This window comes from Danio rerio, chromosome 6 (assembly GCF_052040795.2).
Source record: "Danio rerio strain M-AB ecotype USA chromosome 6, GRCz13ab, whole genome shotgun sequence".
Taxonomy (NCBI): Eukaryota; Metazoa; Chordata; class Actinopteri; order Cypriniformes; family Danionidae; genus Danio; species Danio rerio.
Window position 1 is genome coordinate 39,001,147 of NC_141026.1, and position 16,832 is coordinate 39,017,978.

General features: G+C 35.0%; 1 protein-coding gene across 3 annotated transcripts; it reads left to right on the forward strand.

The window, feature by feature from the left end:
• The first annotated feature begins 362 nt into the window (after positions 1 to 362).
• Positions 363 to 16,207, forward strand: tmem45a (transmembrane protein 45a). 3 transcript variants are annotated; one of them, XR_015492780.1, is made up of 6 exons: positions 363 to 583; positions 4,767 to 4,977; positions 7,357 to 7,569; positions 9,682 to 9,866; positions 9,955 to 10,318; positions 11,517 to 12,765. XR_015492780.1 is itself a non-coding variant. In NM_001020617.1 (6 exon segments), coding segments are annotated over 5 exon segments (834 nt in total). In that variant the 5' UTR covers positions 363 to 583; positions 4,767 to 4,781; the 3' UTR covers positions 15,377 to 16,207.
• Positions 16,208 to 16,832: the final 625 nt, after the last annotated feature.

A 16,832-nucleotide genomic window follows, 5' to 3' on the forward strand; every position in this document is an offset into this window, starting at 1 on the left:
CTTAAAGTGTATAACAAGAACATTTAAATCAGTCTATCCAACTATAATGACTTACAAAGGTTTTTATAATATATTAAAACAAAAAAGCTTGCGCTAATATGCTTTCAACACAACTTGAAACCTCTAGTCTAGACTGAAATTTCCGTTTGTTGTATCTTCAACTTGTTCTGTCTGAGAGGAAAAAATGCACACGTGGAAAAGAGACCAGTTGTTGATTGACAGTTAGACTAACCAATCGTTTTCGAAAGAAGTGACGTCGGGTCCCTTCATGAACGAATCGCTTGATGGAATGGGAGGAGATACCATCCAGTGATAAAACCCTCAGAAAACTATAACCCCCCCCCCCCCCCCCCCCAAATCTTGTGGCAAAACAGCTGGAAAAGTGAAGAAGCTGTTGGTGTGAGAGTTTCGGGAAAAGTATAAAGTCAGAATGGACATCAGGGACGAAAAGGAATCGTGTGGTTTTGTTTAAAGACATTGTGTCAACCTTTATAACATCAAATGCAGACCAAAGAAAACAGTCGACCTGAGATTTCTTCAGTTTTTTTCCAGGAACATCCCAGATATTTGGTCAGTCTGTAAGGTAAGATATTCACTAGGTAATGTTTTAACTTACTGTACCTTAAATATATTATTTTTACTTCTTCCTAAGACTTGGTTAACAGCTATGGTCTTTTTTTCAATTACACAGGATAACGTTACATGTTTATACGTACAAAACAGCCCGTTAATTAAGAAGAAAATCGTTTCGCTGTATTCTTCATCGTTATACGTTAGCACATGAAATGGATCTTTTCAGTCAGGTCAGACATCAGTAGTCTTTTTGTTCTCATGTCTTTAGAAAGCCCAATAAAATAGCAGACCTTTACCTCCGATAATCATAACAGGACCTTTATGGCTTAACTTACACTCATGAGTACGAATCATATTTCAGGTAAGGCTTTTAAACGATGTTGTGGCTTTTGAAAGGCTGTTAAGCGATCTTTCCATAATTTTTAGAGTTAAGTATTTAAAATATATAACATTTTTATTTTTGTAAAAGTTCAACGTAGTTCCGGCTTGCCTGATTTATTGTTTGATTAAAAATGACAATGTTTTAATCTACAAATAATGTTCCAAATAATGTCGTCCTCATGTTGTCATAAACAGATGAAAGGTTTGGGCCTCTTCACTGGAGAGGCTCTCAAAGCGTGTGTTTGTCTCTATGGTAACAGCAGAGCATCCTGAAGAATAAATTGTTTAGAGATCAAAGATGCAGAGATGCTACCTATTATGTATTCACACTTAACACAAAAGTGCTGTCATCATCTTTAGATCTGTACATTCTTTAAAAAAAGTTATAAAGTTTTCATACTAAATCTTTGTTTCACTGTTTAGTGAAGTTATTAAAAGAAAGATCTGCTATGTCTTTAAGTAAATTGTTTTTCCATTGTAAACAAAGACATTTTCAAGAATGATTGGTTGATTAGATGTTGAAAATGACAATCACAATGATGAAAAAAAAATCTGTGAATTTGCTCACCCTCAGATCATCCAAATTTTTCTTCAAGAAGAATATTCAGGATGGGTTGTAGTTAAAACAATGATATAAGGTGATCATTAAAATACAAGTGAATGGCCTTGTCAGCACTTTAAGTAAAACAACAGCAACTACAAAAACTATATACAGTTGAAGTCAGAATTATTAGACCCCCACCCCTTGTTTATTTTTTTCTCCTAATTTCTGTTTAATGGAAAGGTTTTTTTTTTTTTCAACACATTTCAAATCATAATAGTTTTAATAACTCATTTCTTATAACTGATTTATTTTATCTTTGTCATGATGACAGTAAATACTATTTTACTAGATATTTTTTAACACACTTCTATACAGCTTAAAGTGACATTTAAAGGCTTGACTAGGTTAATTAGGCTCACTAGGCAAGTTAGGGTAATTGGACAATATTGTGTAATGATGGTTTGTTCTGTAGACTATTGAAAAAATGTATAGCTTAAAGGGGCTAATAATTTTGACCTTAAAATGTTTTAAAAAATAAAAATAAAAACTACACTAATTCTAGCCGAAAAAAAAAAACAAATACCACTTTCTCCAGATAGAAAACCTATTAGACATACTGTAAAAATGTCCTTGCTCTGTTAAACAAAATATTTGTAAAAGAAAAAAAATTCAAATGAGGGCTAATAATTCTGACTTTAACTGTATATGTAACTGTATATGTAATACAGTTGAATACAATATATATGTGTGAATAAGTGTGTATAGATGTTTCCCAGTGATGGGTTGCAGCTGGAAGGGCATCCACTGTGTAAAACATATGCTGGCTAAGTTGGCGGTTCATATCGCTGGGGTGACCCCAGATAGATATATTGAAAAATGTTAAAAACTAGCCACATTAAAGTAGAAAAAATATAATGCAAGTCTGCATACAGCTGTATTTTTATTCATCAGAAAAAATAAATTGTTTTGTGACATGTTTATAACAAGTGACAGGTTAGTAAAGGATCGCAGATCTTTAATTTTTGGGTGAACTATCTCTTTAAAAGGAGAATTGGTTTCAAATGTCATAGGGTAAGTAATTAAATTAATTTTAAGGATTTATCAATTCTGTTTTTAAGATTTATAAGACAAAATAGCAACAGTATTAATCCCCCTCTTAATTTGATCATGTGCTTACGTTTATGCTTTATCATGGCAGCCCCTCATGCTGTTTTTTTTACACACAAGTGAAATGTTAGTGTTGTAAAAGCAATTGTAAACAGAGGGAGATGTTTAATGTAGACTGGGTCATGGGCTCAAGGACACACTCTGATTAGATACTCACACATCTGATTATGGCAGTAATGACAGCTTTCCTTTTAAATGTCACGGACGGGCCCTTAATGACACAGTGCTGATCCGCCTGTTGATGAAATCCGAAATCACTGTCTATGAGATGAAAGGTGGAAGAAAAAAACACTCTTCCCAGTTTTTCTTTTGTGTTGCTTAATTTGTTAATATTTTACTGATTAGAAGCAAAGTCGATTTTATTGATAACTAAAATTAAATGTTAAATGCAACATAAAATTTTCGATAAGTACAAATCAACTTGTTGTTTACCTTTCATTGTGGTCGGTGATGACAGGAATCTGCTTTAAATGAATAGTTCTTCCAAAAATGACAATTCTGTAATAAAATCATCCTCTACTTGTTCCAAATTATTTTGAGTTTTTTTTCCTTCTTTTTTCTTCTTTAGCACAGGAGAAAATATTTGGAAAAATGTTGGAAATCGGTATTGACTTCTATAATATTTTTATATGGATAGCAATAACTGCCAGTTTTCAACATTCCTTAAAATATATTATTTAGTGTTCCACAGATGAAAGAAACTCATTTAGGTTTATAACCACTTGAGAGTGAGTAAATGGGGATTATTTTTTTATAATTTACTTCTTGGGTGAACTATCCCTTTTAGTTCATAGATTTATATTTCCAATAGTGTGTACTTTCTCAATTTGGGCTTTATATCATTATATATATTTTTTGTTTTGTTTTTTGCTATTGTCTCAGTTTTCTCTAAAAATAGAACTACGAAATTCATGCTTGGACCCTACATTTGGGAACTTGAGGCTTCCAGCACCATGCTGTGCATTTTGATTTGTTTTTCTGACATTTCTCTAACCTCTGTAGTCCATAGCATAGTACAAGGAATTATTTGTTCAGGAGGGCAATAAAAATGCTGTATTTGGCCTTCTGGAAGACTCCACCCTGAAGTTACAAAATCTGTGCCAGTGTTTTCACACTTGTAATAATAAAAGATCTTATATTGCTATTTCAGCCCAAAAGCTGTAAAATTGAAGTGTATGAAAACAAAATTTATCATTTTATTTTATCTTTAAAAATCTTATAAAAAAAACAGACATAGTCAGAAATATTAGCCCTCCTTATTTTTTCCCCATTTTCTGTTTAACGAAAAGAAGATTTTTTCCCCCAACACATTTCTTAACATAATAGTTTAAATAGCTTATTTCTTTTATTTTCATGATACCAACACATAATATTTTACTAGATATTTTTCACGGTACTAGTATTCAGTTTAAAGTGCAATGTAAAGGCTTTACTCCATTGATTAGGTTAGGCAAGTTAGGGTAATTAGGCAAAACATATTATAACCAGGGTTTTGTTCTGTAGGCAATCAGGAAATAAAAATATTAAATAGGTGACTAATAATATTGACCTTAAAATGGCTTTGAAAAAATACAAACTGCTTTTATTCTAGCCAAAATAAAACAAATAAGACTTTCTCATTCATTCATTTTCTTTTCGGCTTAGTCCCTTAATTAATCCAGGGTCACCACCAACTTATCCAGCAGGTTTCTACGCAGCGGATGCCCTTCCAGCTGCAACCCATCTCTGGGAAAACAACTTTCTTGAGAAGAAAAAATATGATTGGAAATACTTTGAAAAATTCCTTGCTCTGTTAACCATCATTTGGGAAATATTTAAAATAGAAAAACAAATTCACAGGAGGGCGATTGATTTTGACTTCAACTGTAGTTCCCAATCCACCATTTAGTAAACATTGTATTTTCGAATTGTCACTTTCAAGACATTGTAAAAAATTACTATTATTGTTTTTATTAAAGAGTTATTTTGGTTTTGTATATTATATTTATTTGTTTTTAAGTAAAAAAGATGTTTCTGTTTTTCAAGATGTTTAGGAAATCCTCATGAGACTTAATGAAGACGAAATGTTCATATTGAGTAAACTTATTACGCTTGTTTCTAGGACATTTAAGAAATCATGGGAAGTTTTAAAGGCCATGCATTGCCTGGAAGTTTCTTCCTGATCACTGGTCTCTGGTGGGCTGCCAAGCAGACGTTTTTGTATGCCACCCGCAGGAACAAAAGTGCCGGTGCCGGCAGACTGGCATCTCGAGCTCTCCAACGCCGCATAGAAATCATAGAAGGAGCTGTCATTTTATCGTTTTCTATTATTGGTAAGTTGCTGACTTGCTTTCCTTTATATAATAAGAGGTTTCACCATACAAGTGGACAAAACAAAGGTTTTCCCAGGTGTCTTTGGTTTCAGTGTTGCAGTGTGAATTTAAGACTTCCATTGTTACCACTTGACCTTTTATTCTAACACTCTCTATTCGGTATATTAAAAAATCATCAGGTTTTCTTACACCAGCACTTTCTATTCTATTTTCTAAAATTAATTGGGGCCTATAGATTTTTCACTTTTATAGTTGGGCTTCCTTATACTGTACATCCAGATCTTTTTAGTTAGCAGGAAGCCATGGTTCTTGAAAAAACATAAATTATTAAAAACAATAAAATAGGATGTTTAGGATAAATAAGAACTGTTAACAACACCAAGCTGAAAAGAAAATTAATTAATGAATAAATAATAACACCATATTTATGAAACACATTCTATTGACTATATACTACATGTGTTGGAAATTTCAGAACCCAGGCCACGAGACTCATTACATTCTTTATTGAGACATGTTGGTTGTTCTGCAGTCAAGCAGCATCTTCAAAAAGTCCACATAAGTTTGCGAGAAATGTTATGGCGAGGGGCAGTGTTAAGGTGGAGATCAAATGAATTTAAATGAGGTAAATAGGTGAAATAACCTGTCCAGCCACCGTCCAGACAAGTTTCACTTACCCGAATCTAATCAATAAAAAGAGTTTCTTTTTTCTGAATGGATTCCAACAATAAAGGCACAATCATTGAGACACTTATGATTTAAAAAAAGATACAAAAAAAAAGTATTACTTTTTAGTTGTATATATTAGGGCCCTAACATACACCCGGCGCAATAATGTGCAAGACGTGTTTGGCACGATTTGTTGCTATTTTCAGAACAACACAACCTTAATTTTCACGTTTTGCGGCACGTTGATTAAAATAGCAAATCCACTTTTATCACTTTGTGGACTCATGGGTGTTCCGGTCCAGAAAAGAGGTGTGTTAAGGTGGATTGTTGGTGCATTACTATTCTAAGAAACTGAAATAGACTGTGCAATTTACCAGCTGAAAGCAGGTCTAAAGTCCAGCACAGAGTGTGTTAGTTGTGCGCCTTAAATGCATACACATTGCTTAATACACAAAGCATATACAGGAATATGCAAACATCTTTACAAATGAAAATTAATTAAAGGATTAAACTATTACAATGATTATAATTTTCTACATAAATATAAAAACCACTACCTCCTTTTTTTAGTTTATTCATGACAAATTGCTGTTGTATAATGTTATTATTAGAAGTGGTATTATTTATTATATGCATATTTATATTTATTTTATTAAAAACAAGCTTAGATTTGTCCACCTGTCGGGTTTTGGACCATATGGGGCATAGGACGTGCATTTGGATAAATATATGTATGTTTGACCACACTTCATTATTATTGTTTATTTATTCATTTGTTGGAAATTAAAACTAAAAAAAAAATACTTTTGAAACTAATCTTTGTGCTTAAGCTAAATTAAATATGTAGGCAGATGGATGTGCATACAACACCGTTTCCTTTTCCACAAAAGTAAAGGAGTAAAGGGTAAAGGAAGGTAAAGAGGCCAAATAGAGGAGGCTTGTTCTTTATCCTTGCGCTGTAGAGGGTCTGTTTAACTGTTTTCTTGCTAGTAAAGCATTCAGTTTTTCCATTTACTATATCAGGCATGTAAACCGAAAATGCACCATGGCCCGATGCAACCAACTCTTAAAGGAAATGGGAGATTAGACTCTGATTGGTTTAATGCACGTTATGCTCAAAACACACCCATAACTCATTAAGAAAATAAGCACTACCTTGTTAGACCATGTGCCAGGGCGCAGAGGCTATTTTTCCATCCTTAATATAGCAAAAGTGAATTCTGACATGCCCTTAATGCTTTTGCGCCATGTGCTTTAGACTTTGCGCCTAGATCATTAAAATAGAGCCCTTATTGTTCATTTGGAACTAGATTATAGAAATTTTTATGTTCACACGTCAGCCAGCCTGCCAGTCATTTTCTGCTTAATATCTGCACACAGTTTTGATGTTCCATATAAAAACAATACACTGACCCTTACCAAATTTGCAAGCCTACTTATTCTCTTAACTCCAAACTGATAACCACATATTCAGTTATTATTCTACCGACATTATAATGGCTGACCATTGTGGTTGCAGGCATTCATAGTTAACAGAATCTCTGAAGGCGTGCATCAAAATAACATGCTTCTTACTTGTTTTTGCTTCTTATTCATCCTTTTTCACAAAATCTCATTTTGAGGCTACCTGCTGTGAGCTATTTTATTAAGGATTGAAAGCATGTTTGAAACACAATAGCTTAAATGATTGTTCTCCTGATGTTTACACAGGGATGCTAGCGGAGCAACTTTTAGCAGGTGGACCCAAGTTTCAGCTGTATGATTCCTCCACTCAGCACTGGGAGCAGCTGATGAACTGGCAGCACACCACTATGTACCTGTTCTTTGCCATCTCAGGGGCCATTTCTCTCACAGTCCACAGCACAGACATTGCACCAATTGCATTAGACCGCATGCTGCTGGCTCTTGCTTTTTTTAATGAGGGTAGGAACCTGTTTTTTGTTTTTTTAAAACATATTTCCTAATTTTGAAATGGAGCTAATACTGTGTAAAAGTGTATAGACTATTTTAACATGGTGATGTCATTGGCCCATGAACATTTTCTGCTTATTATCAAAATATTTCATATCTGGAACAATATAAATATACAGTTGAAGAATTATCAGCCCCCCTAAATTATTAGCCCCCCTGTTATTTTTTTTCCCCAATTTCTTTTTAACATAGAGCAGATTTTTTTCAACACATTTCTTAACAAAATAGTTTTTATAACTCATTTCTAATAACTGATTTATTTTATCTTTGCCATGATGACAGTAAATAATATTTTACTAGATATTCTTAAGACACTTCTGTACAGCTTAAAGTGACATTTTAGAGGCTTAATTAGGTTAACTTGGCAGGTTAGGTTAATTAGGCACGTTAATGTATATTGATGGTTTGTTCTGTTGACTATTGAAAAAAATTTTTACTTAGAAGGGCTAATAATGTTGTCCTTAAAATAGTGATTTAAAAATGTATAACTGCTTTTATTCTAGCTGAAATAAAACAAATAAGACTTTCTCAAGATGTAAAAATATTATCAGACATACTGTGAAAATTTCCATGCTGTGTTAAACATCATTTGGAAAATATAAAAAAAAAGAAAAAAAATTAAAGGGGGGCTAATAATTCTGACTTCATAAACTCTGATGAAAACACATTTACCAAACTAATTCCTTAAGTCTCATCAAAAAGTAATAGCAATTATTTCTGTTAAATTTTAAACAATAATTGCACAAAAAGAGCACAAAAAAGAGATTATAACACTGATAGTATTTCCATACAAATTATATAATGATTTGTCACTGAAATTCTTGTGATTTTGAAATCACATCTAAAAAATTACTAGAGTATTTAAGGCTAAAATCATTTTCTATCATTTGTTTTACACATCTGACCTTTGACCTTTGACTTATAACTTTGTCCCATTAGGGTAAATAATTTTTGGAAAATTTTCTGAAACTTCACACATTTAAATACATTTTCCCTGTTTAGAAAGAAGTCAATCACTGTCTTAGTGTTTCAGAAACTTGTCTAACACTTTTTTTTAAATGTTATTAAATTTCTTCATATACCACTAAATTTGTTTTAGAACTTATTTTTCCTAATAGATACAAATTGAGGCACAAGAGCCAACATATAACTGAAGATGAGCCTTAATTTAAAGTGCAACTATGCTATTTGAGTTAGATTAGAACACTAGGGTCAGTCTCAGTTCCTGGAGGGCCACAGCTCTGCACAGTTTAAGCTGCGGTCACAATAGAGTTCGAGCAAGCAAAATTCTGTCATACGGCGCTGCGAAAAGGGGCGGAATTAAACAAGATGATTAGACATTTAAAATGCAAGCTATTGGTCTATAATTAAAATTTCTTTACAGAGGGGTCATGTTTTGTTCTTCAATCATGTGATACAATTTTGCAGGTCAGAGTTCACCAAGCTTGAACTTTCCAATGCAGTGAACTGCAGAACTTGTCACACGAGCTTGCGTTTCTGGTCTGTCGTATTCACATACATATGAATGGAATGGGGAAAAAAGTGTGATCGCGGCTTTAGATCTAACCCTAATTAAACACACCTGATCAAACTAATTGATCCGTTCAGGCTTCTTTGAAACCTACAGGTAAATCCACGGTCACACTGCACTTTTCCCCCATAGACTTTCATTCATATTGATGCAAATGCAACAGACCGGAGACGCAAGCTCATATGACAAGTTTCGCAGTGCTTGGTGAATTCTGACCTGCGAAATCACCAATGGAATGAGATCAAAACATAACCTCTGTACAGAAATTTAAACAAATAGACCAATCACTCACTTTTTTAATGTTTAATCATCTTGTTTAATCTCATGCCTTTTACAACAGAATTTTGCATGCTCAAACTCTTGTGTGTCCACGGTATAAGTGTGTTGAAACAGGGTTGCAACTAAATTATGCAGGGCACCCCTGGATTAGAAGTTCATTAAAACTGCAAGTGTCACTTGTATGTAGAGAAAAATGTATTTTCATAATTTAAAGTACTTCAAAAATCACATTTAAAGTACACTGCCTCTTTCAGGATTCCTGTTCCTTTACCATCTCCATGGTAGAGGCATGCTCGATGTCCACGTGCACACCCTTCTTCTCTATGCCATCTTTGGACAAGCCTTCATTTGCCTTCTGGAGGTTTTCCACCGGGGGAATATTCTGCTTGAGCTGCTCAGAGCAACTCTCACTGTACTGCAGGGCAGCTGGTTCTGGCAGGTCAGTGGTAGTGACTGCAGGTATTGTACATGCTGTCCTTTCAGTTTCCACTGTTCAACTCTTATCTCTTATTCTTGTGTTTTTCTAGATTGGCTTTGTTCTGTACCCTCCTAGTCAAGTGAAATGGGATCTGGCAGACCACGACAATGCAGTGTTCGTCACATTATGCTACTGTTGGCACCTTGCGTTTGCTTTGCTCACTGTGGCTGTAGTGTACTGGTCTGTCCTCTGGTGAGCATAACAGCTGCTTGAAAATGTCCTGCCAAAAATTACAATTCAGATCTAAAAATTATACTCAGACTCAATTTTATTATCCCATTTAGGGAAACTAAAATTACAACAAAGTGCAATAACAGAGGCGAAGTTCCATGTACACATTACCAAAATATTACCACACAACATACAATACATCATTTTGTAGGTGCATCTCCCTCCCACCCTGGACTCATTTAGTGACTTAGGGCTCTATTTTGACGGTCCATGTGCAGAGCGCAAATCGCAGGGCGCAAACGCTTTCAGGACGTGTCAGGATGCGTTTTTGCTAATTTAAGGACAGGAAATCTGCCTTGCGCCGCGGCGCATGGTCTAAAAGGGTTGAGTTTATTTTCTTAATTAGTTATAGGTGTGTTTTGAGAATAAACCAATTAGAATCTCATCTCCCATTACCTTTAAGAGTCAGCTGCGTCGCGCCAAGAGTGCATTCGCTATTTACAGGGCGCAAAGTAAGTCTAAGTGGAAAAAATGAGCATTTCACAAGCAAACAGTTAACAGTTTTTTAACAGAAAACTGTTAAACAGAGCATCCACTGCTTGAGAATGAGAGATAATGGATCACTTTCATTTTCGCTCTTGGATAGGGAAACCTTTACGCACAGACATCAATTAGTCTATAAATAAATACTTTTGTTTGTTAAGCGCAAATATTCGTTTCAAAACTATTTCTAAATTCAGTTCTAATTTCCAGCAAACGAATAAATGAATAATAAGAGCAAAATGTGCTCAAAAACCTGAGTTATATCCTAAAACACAAGCTGTGCCCCATATGGTCTAAAACCTGACAGGTGGGCAAATCTAAGCTTGTTTTTAATAAAACAAATATAAATATGGATATAATAAATAATACTGCTAATAATAATAACATTATACAAAAGCAAATTGTTCTGAATGAACTGAAAAAGCCTCCCGAGATGAAGAAGACATAAAAGCAGTGGTTTTTCATATTTATAGGCTAGAAAATAATGTTTTGTAATATTTGAATCCTTTATATTTATATTCTATATCTATTCTTATATACTATATATATCCTTAATATTTAAATTTTTTCATATGTAAAGATATTTGCCTATTGCTCTCTTGTGCGTATTAAGCAGTGCGTAAGTGAGGCGCAACTCTGCGCCAGAGTTTAGACCGGGTTAGTTTTGGTCTAATGAAAAATCTATTATAGATTCTCAAAATAGCAACGCGCCAGCGGTCCACCTCAGAACGCCTTCCTTTTTAGACCAGAACGCCTATGGGCGCACATCTGAGCGCTAATGCATTTGCTATTTAAACAGCGTAGCGCAACGCCTCAAAACGACTCTTGCGCCAAGCTGAAACTACCAAAAGACTACTGCGCCACGCCTTGCGCCACACTGCGCCGGGTGTATGATAGGGCCCTAATGTGCTGCAAATAGGAACTCTAAAACGACGTCCTGATGGCAGGTGCACATGATACCCTGAGCACTCTTTAAAACATAATTATGGTAAATTACCATTGCACCAGTTTGGTTAAAACCGATGATCTTGCTACCACCTTCACCAGGCTACTCAACCTTTTTTATTTGACACACTCAAATTCCTGTACCAAGCTACAATGCAGAAGGATGAAACAGATTCAATTAATTTTTTTATCTCAAAATAAAATAGTGTCATCATAGAGGTACAAACCTGAAGCAATCAAACTTTCTTTGTTGAACTTTTTTATAGACAGTCTGGGTGTTAGGTTGAAATATCAAGATCTGGTCTTTAACGACCCCTAGATATTTATGTATGTCAACAATTTTAATGTCCAAGCCTTTAATATTTACACAGGGGTGCACATAACTTTGTTCTCAAAGGAGTTTTTTGGAGATGTAGTTTGGTTCTCACACTGTTCATGACACTGCAGTTAATTTCTAAACAACCATTTTCACTATTTGAATATGACAAATTCTTTTATATCTTTAAAATCTAAACATTAACGCCAATTTGTGCTTTCACTCAACTTTGAATGACCGACATCTACTGTTATGCTGGTATGTATATAATGGAAAAGTATTCATCTCATAATATTGCTTAAGTAAAATAGCTTTTCTTTAAATATATAATTAATTTATTAATCCAGTAGCAATCTGGCAGAGCTGAACTTTAGCAGTCATTACTCCAGTCTTCAACATGGTCCTTTTAAAAAATGTTACTCTCCTTTAAAAATGACTCCTTTTGTTCATTTGAACTTTTACATTACTGTACATTCATGTTAAATAAATGTGTGTGCCGCTCAGTGTTGCATTGCTAAAAACTGCATTTGAAGAGTTCAGATGCAAAAACCTCCAAGTGTCGTCTGAAATTCCCATAGAAAATTAACATTTTTCTCAGCCCCCTTTGTTTATGTTGAGATATTTTACTTTAAAGACCCGGAAAAAGACATATTCTTTGCCATAATAGTGTTATTACTGAACATAAAAACAGGAGCCAAATAAAAATACTCACTTCAGAGGGAAATTTCAGATGGTATTTAAAGGTTTTTGCATCCAAACACTTAATTTTTAAAGTCCAAAGCTTAAACTAATGTAAAAGTGAACAAAAAGAGAGTAGTTTTCTGCTAAAGTGAAACAGGAAATAGATCAACTTTTTTTCGCATTAAAACACTGTTTGACCAACTCATACCGTATTATTAGAGGCTGTCTTCCATGATTAGGTGTGATATTAACTAATGCAGTGAACGAATCACTAGACCACCTCTTTGAGTGGTATCTTTTAAAAAGTACTTTTATAGCATGAGTAAAGATTATATGGTAAAGACTGTATTATCATTAGTATTCCCATTTAATATGAAATGGTACAACTGTTTTTAGCATTTACGATTTTAAAATATGAACAATCAGTCAGAAAAATTGAACAATATTTAAAGGATCATATTGAAGACTGGAGTAATGGCTGCTAAAATTCTGCTTTCACTGGATTAATAAATGATATTTAAAACAGCTATTTTAAATGAGCAATATTACCTGAATAATATACAGATGGATCTAAATTAGACACGGCTGTGTCAGCCATAGGTCCAAGGTAATAATAACAGTGCTAATTTAGTATACCTTTCCACTGTATGTATACAACAGTATATACAGTGCATCCAGAAAGTATTTAAAGCCCTTCACTTTTTCAACATTTTTTTATGTTACAGCCTTTTTCCAAAATGTATTCAATCAATTTATTTCCTTTAAAATTCTACACACAATACCCTACAATGACAGTGTGAAAAAGATTTTTTTAAATTGTTGCAAATTTATAAAAAAAATAAAACACCTGAAAAATCACATGTACACACGTATTCACAGCCTTTGCCGTGAAGCTCTAAAATGAGCATAGGTACATTCTGTTTCTGCTGATCATTTCTGAGATGTTTCATCAGCTTAATTGAAGTTTACCTGTGGTAAATTCAGTTGATTGGTCATGATTTGAAAAGGCATACACCTGTCTATATAAGGTTCCAGGGTTGACAGTGCATGTCAAAGCACAAACCAAGCATGAACACAAAGGAATTTTCTGTAGACCTCCGAGACAGGATTGTTTCGAGGCACAAGGCTGGGGAAGGTTACGGAAAAATGTCTGTTGCTCTGAAAGCTCCAATGAGCACAGTGACCTCCATCATCCATAAGTGGAAGATGTTTGGAACCACCAGGACTCTTCCAAGAGCTAGCCGGCAATCTAAGCTGAATGATCGGAGGAGAAGGGCGATCAATAACCCGATGGTCATTCTGTTTGAGCTCCAGCATTCTTCTGTAGAGAGAGGAGAACCTTACAGAAGCACAACCATCTGTGGAGCAATCCACCAATCAGGCCTGTATGGTAGAGTGGCCATACTGAAGCCACTCCTCGCCTGGGATTTGTCAAAAGGCATCTTAAGTACTCTCAGTCTTTCTTCTAAAAATGAACTCTTTGGAATGAATGCCAGGCGTTACGTTTGGGGAAATCAGGCACCGCTCTTCACCAGGCTAATACCATTCCTACAGTGAAGCATGGTGGTAGCAGCATCATGCTGTGGGGATGTTTTTCAGCAGCAGGAACTGGAAGACTAGTCAAGACAGAGGGAAAGGTGAATGCAGGAATTTACAGAGACATCCTAAATGAAAACCTGCTTCAGAGTGCTCTTGACCTCAGACTGGGGCGACGGTTCATCTTCTAGCAGGACAATGACCCAAAGCACACTGCCAAAATATCAATGAAGTGGCTTTACAACAACTCTGTGAATGTTCTTGAGTGGCCGAGCAAGAGCCCAGACCTAAATCCTATTGAACATCTCTGGAGAGATCTGAAAATGGCTGTAGACTGTCGCTTCCCATCCAACCTGATAGAGCTTGATAGATACTTCAAAGAGGAATGGGCAAAAATTCCCAAAGACAGGTTTGCCAAGCTTGTAGCATCATAATAAAAAAGACTTGAGGCTGTAATTGCTGCCAAAGGTTCATCAACAAAGTATTGAGCAAAGGCTGTGAATACTAATATACATTTATTTTAAATAAATTTGCAACCATTTCAAACAAAAAAGTCAGATTGTCATTATGGGGAACTGTGTGTAGAATGTCGAGGAAATAAATGAATTTAATCCATTTTGGAATAAGGCTGTAACATAATTTTTTTTATAAAAAAGTGAAGCGGTGTGAATAATTTCCGGATGCACTGTATCTTGATCCAGAAAAAAAATAAAAATAAATAACGATATAAAATCTTTGCCCTGGAACAAGTAATACATTAATGATAGCAAAGATTGCTTGTTAGATATACCCTATATAGATAGACATTGTATTTTATGTGTAATACGGTAGAGCAGGGGTGTCCAAACTCGGTTCTGGAGGGCCGGTGTCCTACATAATTTAGCTCCAACTTCCTTCAACACTCCTCCTTGGAAGTTTCTAGTATACATAGAAAGAGCTTGATTAGCTGGTTCAGGTGTGTTTAAATGGGGTTGGAACTAAAATATTCAGGACACCGGCCTTCCAGGACCGAGTTTGGACAGCCCTGCTTTTGAGGCATCAGATGCAGTGGCAAATTCCTGCGGTATGGTTTTCTAATCAAATTAAAGCAACATATAAACATCACCAATATCATATAAAATTTTATTTTTACAGACAATTCTAATAGTTAATTTTTAATAATCCAGCATTTTGTTCTTCCAGTGCTGTACGTTCCAGACTGAGGAGGGTGCCACCCATGGAAATGGGCCTTTTGAAACCGAGGGAAAAAGAAGTGGAGTCTGAAGATGAGATTTTGTGAATATTCATCATCCCTGCATCCATATGCTTTTAGCCTTCAACCCAAAGAAAATACTTTGACAGAGAGCGAGAGGCAGATAGAAACAGAAAGGTATTGTCACTAAATATTAGCTCTGTCTTCATTTCCTGAAGAGCAGATGGGAGATAATAAACAGTGACAGTCTTGCCTTCCAAGATCTGTTTCATTAAACCATGACAAGTGACTCACAGGAGTAAATCATGAAAGCCATAGTGTAATATCTTCATCTCATGTTCCCAGTGCGATCACTTTAGCGATAGTTACAGCTCTCTGTCCATGCTGTCTGCTATTTTTTATGGTCATTTCTTCTTTATTATATTGCTTCCTGTTCCTCTCATGCAGCTCAGGACCAACCGATGAGAAATAAATTAAAACTTCAGTTTTTATACATACTATATGAATTATGTCAATTATATAATATGTTTTTGACTATTATTAGGCCTTTAACTTTGATGCAATGCTGTGTAAATTAAAGAACTTTAATGTGCCTTGTCAGTATTTTATATTGTCACTTAAAGACATTGTTTTTAGTGGTACCACATGATCTCTATTCTAAGGTTTTGAAGTTTGCAAGACAATTTTATTGATGAAAGGAATGATGATGTTTTAATTCTTGTTGTTCTTGACAGCCGTAATTGTTCTTTGGAAAGCTTATCAAATATTTGACTGAAAAAAGGACAGCCATTGTATCTAAATTTCTTAATTATCACTTGCATTTATTGATTTACTTAATTTAAGTTTCCTTGATGCTAAATACAATTTTAAATGACTTCTAAAGTCATTTTTATTAATAAAATGTTTATTAAAACAATACGCAGTGACTTTTTTATTTGCTATTTATCATAGGTGTCTTATGTACACTCACTCACTCACCACCTTATTATGTACAGATAGCATCACTCTATCATAATTAGATAGCATCATACAGTTGCTTCAAATTTTCTGGCTGCACATCCATGATGCGAATCTCCCATTTCACCACATCCCAAAGGTGCTCTATTGGTTTGAGTTCTGGTGACTGCATGCCAGTTGAGTACAGTGAACTAATTGTCATGTTCAAGAAACCAGTCTGAGATGATTCAAGCTTCATGACATGGTGCATTATACTGCTGGAAGTAGCCATCAGAAGATGGGCACACTGTAGTCATAAAGGGATGGACATGGTCAGCAACAATACTCAGGCAGGCTGTAATATTGACACAATGCTTAATTGGTACTAATGGGCCCAAAGTGTGCCAAGAAAATATTCCTCAGACCATTACACCACCAGCAGCCTGAACCGTTGATACAAGGCAGGTTGGATTCAAGCTTTCATGTTGTTGATGCCAAATTCTGACATTATCATCCGAATGTCGCAGCAGAAAACGAGATTAATCAGACCAGGCAGCTTTTTTCCAATCTTCTATTGTCCAATTTTGGTGCGCCTGTGCGAACTGTA